General features: G+C 45.8%; 1 protein-coding gene across 1 annotated transcript in view; it reads right to left on the bottom strand.

Moving 5' to 3' along the window:
* Window positions 1-7432, bottom strand: part of cbx1a (chromobox homolog 1a (HP1 beta homolog Drosophila)) — a gene marked incomplete at its 3' end in the record, with an annotated part of 8658 nt that extends 1226 nt beyond the window's left edge. Inside the window, exons 1-3 of the mRNA XM_080010184.1 lie at window positions 7236-7432; window positions 4399-4612; window positions 14-102 (exon numbers count right to left, since the gene is read on the bottom strand). Of these exons, the coding sequence (XP_079866310.1) occupies window positions 14-102; window positions 4399-4604 (295 nt within the window). The 5' untranslated portion in view covers window positions 4605-4612; window positions 7236-7432. The remainder of the gene's footprint in view (window positions 1-13; window positions 103-4398; window positions 4613-7235) is intronic.

Here is a 7432-nt window from a genome sequence, read left to right as displayed (position 1 = left end):
TCCTTCTTCTTCTTCTCCTCCTTCTCTTTGTGCTTCTGCATGTACTCCGCGATCAAGTCGGGGCAGTCCAGGTTGTCCTCGGGCTCCCACGTGTTGTCCTCACTGGAGGGAGGGGGGGGGAGAGAGAGAGAGAGAGAGAGAGAGAGAGAGAGAGAGAGAGAGAGAGAGAGAGAGAGAGAGAGATTTGTACAGTGCGTAAATATAAAATGCAACTTATGTTTACATTTTTCGCTCGCATTCAGTGAAATTCAAGCACTTCCCCGAGGCGCTTTCAGTGTGCCCGATAAAACCTTCCCCCAGTATATAAAGAGACTTGAGGACCGATACGCAAGAGGAGATTTGATCGGCATTTTTGACTTTTCTGTCGTTATCTCAAGCAGTACAGGAAAATTCTGATTTTAAGCAGTGTGGAAGAACTTCTCAAGGCCTCCCCCCCCGAAGCCGAGCTGGCTGAAATGGATGAGTGCGGAGAGAAATAATGAATACGACTTCTTAAAGCGCTGGGTGAATTTAATAACAGCTCTCTCTCTCTCCCTCCCTCCCCCTCTCCCTCCCCGGCAATGCATTCTGGGACAGCTGCGGGGGTGGAGGGGGGATTTCCCCCATTGCCAGGAGAAATGCCGTTCTTTATTTATTTTTCCTGGTGTGTCACGTTAAGACTCAGGAAAAATCAGGAGCATGGTTCCCGTGCGATTGGGGGGAAAAAAATAACAGTAGAGGAAATGTTTATGTTTTTTGTATCCGCCAGGAAAAACCAGAGCATTGATCGATGTAAGTGCAGTTTACCGAGTTCTGAAACTGGAGGGAGAGGGAGAGAGGGGACAAGGGGGACAGAAGGGGTGGAGGCTCTACCCCTCTCCGCTCAGAGGGATTCTAGGCATTTTGCCGCTCTGAGCAAACGGAGCTCTAAATGCAACTGAGTCAAAGGACTGTCCCGTCCCCAAAAAACCTGTGCGTCTCCACGTCGCTATGGGACTTAGTGTAAATACTAACTTACTGCCCGTTATGCATTCTGACATGTAGGGCAGCTTAGTGTAACTACTTTATTTATAAATAATGAATCCTGCACTTCTAGAACGGTGAGATTGTATCTGCATCCTTTAAATTATGTTCTATGTGTGCGGGAACTCCAATAAAATCGTATATTGGCGATCGCTGCCCCTCCCCCCAGCAATCGGCGTTTGGAGTTTTGCACGATCTCCCAAGCATGTCGCCCATCTCTTCCAGTTGCAAAACTCAAACTCTGTACACACACCAGGCCTAGGGTTTGCGGGACGGGTGGGGTGCGAGCTATGTGGGTGGGGATGTGGCGGGCGGCTGCGATCTTGCCCGTCACATTCCTGCCCTGGCGTGCTTCACGTCTGTCATGCAATTTTTAATACCACTCATATTAGATAAGAACACATAAATCCTACTCAAAGTAGTCCTCCCTCCCACCAGGCCATGGTCTGCAGGGTTTGGCTCTGCAGTGTGAGTGATTCGGGTTCGCCACGCCTGGAGGACTCGCACCCCCACGGCCCCACAATTTTAACTACTTGGTAGCAACTACCAAACAGCGCCGGGGTTTCCGGGTGGCGGCGTGCTGGTGGATGGGTGTGGTTGGCCAGGTGCGACCGGGTGGGCCCCCTGCCAGCTGGCCTTGTGCCTGGTAGTTTCTGGCGTGCTGTGGCCCAGAGAGGCTGCGGGGAGCACCACCAGGTGCTTTCCAGGGCCCCTGAAAAGGGGAGGTTGCTGGCCGTCGTGGGAGTGGGTTAGGAGGCTGGAGGTGGCTGGAGGTGGCTGTCGGCTTTGTTGTCTGCGTGGCTTCTCTGCGGCAGTTGCCCCAGGCACCGGGGGTGGTGGAGGTCCCACATATGCAGCTGTCTCCTGGCGTCAGCGAAGGGGCTCTCTGGGAAAGGTTTATGCACCTCAGGGCCGAGTGTAGGTGTTGCTCCGCGGGGTCCCGGCTTCTCTGGGGAGTCTCCTGTGGCTGCCAGGTAATGGTGCTCTGGGCTTTCCTGTGGCCGTGGAGTGTCTATAACGCCATAGACACGCTTCACCACTTTCGTAGTTGTCAGATTGCCGCACTGTTCACACTAAACATCTTTCTGTCTTGAGATAGGGAATCTTGAAGTCCTTGTGGTTTTCACGCTACATGACTGATCGGCCACGGGGGAGGGGGGGTGTCACACATTACATGATCTTTCACCAGGAGAAAGAAAGAAAGGGTGTGTGTGTGTGTGTGTGTATATATATATATATATATATATATATCTCCCCCCTCCCCCATTCTTGGTCACTGTATTAAAAATAAAATAACATAAATAAATTAAAAAAAGAAGAAGAATAGTAAAATAGGTACGTTGTGCTTCTGACCCCGACCCCACCAGATATTAAAGAAGTTTAATATCCTGCCGGCATCCGCGAGCAGTCGGATCGCGTCGTGGGCAGTTCACACCACATGCTCGCCACTACCGGGAACGCATTGTGATTTTCCGCCGATATGGGGCTGTGCTCGGCGATCTCCAAAGACCTGCCGGCAGGGGGAAAGTCAGCCCAGAATCACGTGGTCTGAACTCGGCATAAGGAGCCATTCCCGCTGCTTGGAGGCACCCCAATATAATTCTGAACACACACTGAACGCCCTCCTGAGCACATCCTACTCCTTTTCTCCCACATTTATGGCAATAGCTATCACAAGAAGAGGCCATTTGCCGAATTGCTGTTCAAATTTTCCTGGGCTTACTTAACAGTTATGTCAATACATGTGGTCGTCTGATGTTTCTATGTTTACGTTTTTCTAATGTTCAGCAAGGACCTTCTTGCTGTAAGACAGCAGTGCAATGCACTGTGCCAAGATCGTTCTCCAAAGAGAGGGATTGGTGGCGGTCCTGTGTAACAAAAAAGCTGTGCTCTTGTCATCCCACGGGTCGTCCACAGGACAGAGTTATTGCAGCAGTTCTTGATGATTAAAGAGGGTATTAAGAGTTGCATTGTAGGTTGAGAAGTTGAAATCCACTTGCAGACTAACTCTGTCCTAGATGCAATGGCATACAAATACTCTGGGTTTTATGCAAAGAATGCCGACGGCACAGATAAAATTGCACGCATGCACATACAGACACACACACACTTTTGTATAATACAAATTGTATATAATATTATAGATATATGTATCTGACATTTTATTCTATTTATTTTTATCTTTTATTATTATTATAAAGCTATTAATCTTTTTATTCTATAATGCTGATGGTCTGTACAAAAGTGCACTAAACCTCACCATAAGAAATTCCTTGTACATGTAAATGTACCTGGTGAAAATAAACCAATTGATTCTTATCCTAAAAGTGGCATTGCTTACCTTGAAATAGATATATTTCATAAAAGACCAGGGAATCCAAAGTATTTTTGTTACTTCATGGCATTTACATACATCTTATTTATCTTTATACAGATATAGTAATATAAAGTATAGTTTTGTAATGACTCTGGTTGCGTTGGTTACTGCGGGTGGTTCATGAGTCTCACGAGAGTGAATGTGCACGCGAGGGAGAAGCGTTCGCTTGGTTGTCGGTTCAACGGCGTGAAAGTAACATGACTTGTAACGTTATATCACTGAGTCATCCGCAGCAGCTTAGTTTATACTAAAGTAGAAATCAGCAGCCAAGCCAGCCAACTTTTGAATCGGGCCACCGGTTCATGGTACATTTCGATCGAGCCAGGGGCCCGCACATCGATGTAGTCGCATCTTAAACCTTAAAGCCGGTTTTCCGATTCTCATCGGTGAATCGTTACACCCCTATTGAAAATGTAAAAAAAGATGTCACCACGCGTACCCCTGGGGGTACACATACCCTAGTTTGGGAAAAGCTGCTTTACATTAAGCTGTGATAACATATGTGACCCAACGTGAATTTTAGGTACATTTGGTGCCGTTTGACCTTTTCTGAAAGAGAAGAATCAGAGCTTCCAAACAAGGTGTCACTTGTGCGAATCAATCAAATATTTTTAAAGCTATGGCTCATTAATGACGAGGGTGCAGCAGACTGTGTTTCTGAGATAATGACCCTCAAAGTTTTCCCCACACTTGGCTTCATTTCAGCCAGCTCCTAGAATGTAAATGGTTGGGGGACCAACAAAGACACATGGCTACTTGCCACACTCTCGTTTTGAAAATACGTTGAGATAAAAAAAACAAAAAAACAACAAAAAGGAACATGAATCTCGAAAATCAAATTTTCCTTCTACAACGCTTGGAGCGGATGGAGATTTTAGAAATGCATGACCATTCAGGTTTTGCTGCGGTGGGTCACATGTGGTTGACTCTACTCAAAAAATAAAAAATAGACTTGCTAGTATTTAAAACAAAAGATGACAATTTCACCCAGCCCTGTAAACCAACAGAGCAGTACTCACTCAGAGAATCCTTTCCATTTCAGCAAAAACTCCCCTCTGCCCTTGACGACGCGGCGGTCTAGAACCTTCTCCACCACATACTCTTCCTCCTCTTCCTCCTCCACCGCTGGAGGAGCCGGGGGCGGCAGCAGCTGCTGCTCCTGCGGCGGCTGCTGCTGCTCTTCCTCCTCAGCCTTCTTCCCCTTCTTCACTGGTGTGGCTGCCATCTCGGCGTCTGTAGGGCGGGAAGGTGCAACAACAGAGAAATACACAATTTAACTGCTAAATGGATCAAACTTCTAAATTTTTTATTGATCTGATTGTGTCTAATATATTTTAAGGACTGATCACTGTGGTTTGATTTCGGTCCATCTTGATGGACACATAACTAATAATTAATAGACATATTTTGGGGTGAAATTCATTTTCATGAAAAGGGAACATTTCACTGTAACACTAAATCTATCACCAAGTTCCTTTAAATGAACATAGTACGTTTTAATATTGAGAAAAATTTTGTTTTAAACATACAGAAACAATCACTAAACCAAGCTTGAAACAATTTGTTGCATCATAACAATGATGTTACTATAACATGCTTAATTTTTTCATCCGAACTCAAAGCTCTACGTCTTGTTTCTCCCTTTGTTGTGGTATATGCTGCAGCCTTCATAGATGGAAACGGGTGCAGGAAGGAACTGGTTTTTCTAGGACAAGATTGCCTGTGCCAAACCATTACTTTTAGGAGTAAAGTTATCAGATAGAGAAAATAAGCATTTCGAGGTCTCTATGTTGATGGGATCAGTAAGTCGGTGTTCACTGCATGTAAATTCTAGAACGGGACAAATTGGCCATGTAGATCTTTAGAGCCGGCGGGTATATGAAAGCACATGCTTATTTAAAAAAAAGACCAGTCTGAAAATATACATTCTAGTCTGTCCAGAGATGATCGTAAATGGCTGTTTTCCACAGTCCTCTCATTCTTAGGGATGGACACCTGTACATATTGACATTCAATGAGTCACTGTAATAACTAAAATAATAATGAACTGAAAGGCAAAATGCTGCCAGCAAGTTGTATAAGTTGGTACTTGGTAACTCTGTGTGAACTTAGATGAACTCTTTGCTTCCGCTCAGCAAACATATTTTACATCTTCTTAAATCACAGCATGACAGCCTTTAGCGATCTGTTCTTATTTGTTCCTCCTTGATGCATTTGTGCCGTACACAAGTGTTTTCACCTGAATGGGTTGTCCTAGAATTTCAATAAAGGTTATGAATTAAATAGCTAAGTCGCTCAGCGAAAGAAATCGCAGTTTGCGGTCGGGGTTTTACGTTAGTGAATAGGGCCGGTCAGGTGGCTTAAATGTTTAGCAGGTCAGATAGAAAGGGAAGTGACTAGGAACTGTGCTAGATAAACTTTACTCGAACACTTAAACAAAATAAGAGAGAGCCGAAGTTTGAAAGATAAAGACTTTTATTATCACTTGTGAACAAGTAACATTAAAGCCTGAGTCGGTTTGCAAAGAACTCCACAGGCTGACTTATATGCTCCATTCTACACATCTATAATCCATACTTCACTCTTTATATGGAAATCTGTCCACTGTATCCTTGTTCTCCTTCTGTCCCTGAGCTTGTGTTACAACATATGGAAATATCTCCACTGGATCCTTGTTCTCCTTCTGGCCCATATATGCCCACATATGGAACATGTTAACGCTACACATTCCATAGAGCTACTGTACTCATCCACCCCTTAAAATCTATAATGGTAGCATACTGAATCAGCACTGGGGGAGAGTAGTATTTTCTTTACTCAATATTTCTACGCACCTATTTGATTCATATAGCGTGTCGGCATGATAATACTTATATATAACTGTTGAATGTTATAGTAAATTTCTCCCATAGAACTGGAATACAACGGTGCCACAGAATTGCAGACGGGCGGAATTATCTTGGATTTCTCCCGGCTGGTAAGTATGCACCCAAACTCAAATGACCCCGGGGGGCCGCCGGCCGGGTCCTGTTTTCTGGTTTATTTTGTTTCTCCCGAAGATTTGTGAATCGCCTCGTACTCCTGTTAGAAATATATCTCTTCAGATTTATTTAATTCCGTTTCATATTTTGAAGACATTAACTGCCATTTCTGGTTTAATTAAGCACTGATCTGTGAAAAAATACCTGCGGGGCAGATTTATCAGTGTATTATCACCATGTAGCGGGCCGCGTTAAGTTGTCTCGGATGTGGCCCCCGACCTGTGAGTTTGAGACCCCTGATTTCGGGTTTCATCAAAACAAAATTTGACGTCGTCTCCGATGCAGTAGAAGTAGAATAAAAGAAGATTAAAAGTCACCTTCACGGTTAGGACCATTCCGTGCCTTTTAAAGCCTCCTATTTAAAAAAAAAAGAAAAAGAAAAGGCGTCTGAGGGCCTGCAGACACTCCCCTCCATCATGTGAACGGCGGGCATCGAGGCCACCCGTGACCCCCCCTCCCACGGGCAGGAGAAGAGCCACCGGGCGGCAGAAATAGCCACACGTTTCCTGCGGCAAAACACCCATCGCGCCCACCGATAGCGACGCGAAACCGATAAAACGTCGCCCGCAACGCAGTACACCGGCCGCGGCGGTCGATGCGTTTGAATCAGGGGGTCGGGGGAACACCCGAGACGTCGCCCGTTCGATTGCCGCGTCGACGACGGCGTTAATTCACGCCGGTTATTATCTCCATTCGGTCATATTTACCCACATGACAATATTACGCCGCACACGATGCTGTGTGTACACGTATCGGTGCGGGTCCAAGGCAGAGGACAACATGGCTGCCCGCTACGGTCTAAACGGGAGCCTTACCTGCACAAAAAAAACCGGGGGGCTTCGGTGTGGGTCGGCTGAAGGGATGCACCAGGGCGTCGGCTGTCACCTAAATTAAAAAAAAAAAAAAAAAAAAATGGGTCGAGGACGCGCCGGCAAAACCGCAGCGACAATGACGACCGGGGGGGGAGAGAAGGCTGTTTTTCGGGGGGTTTTGTTCTTTGACTTGGGGAGAG

Source organism: Zeus faber, assembly GCF_960531495.2.
Source record: "Zeus faber genome assembly, chromosome: 11".
Lineage (NCBI taxonomy): Eukaryota > Metazoa > Chordata > Actinopteri > Zeiformes > Zeidae > Zeus > Zeus faber.
This window is presented reverse-complemented; position numbering and strand designations above follow the sequence as displayed.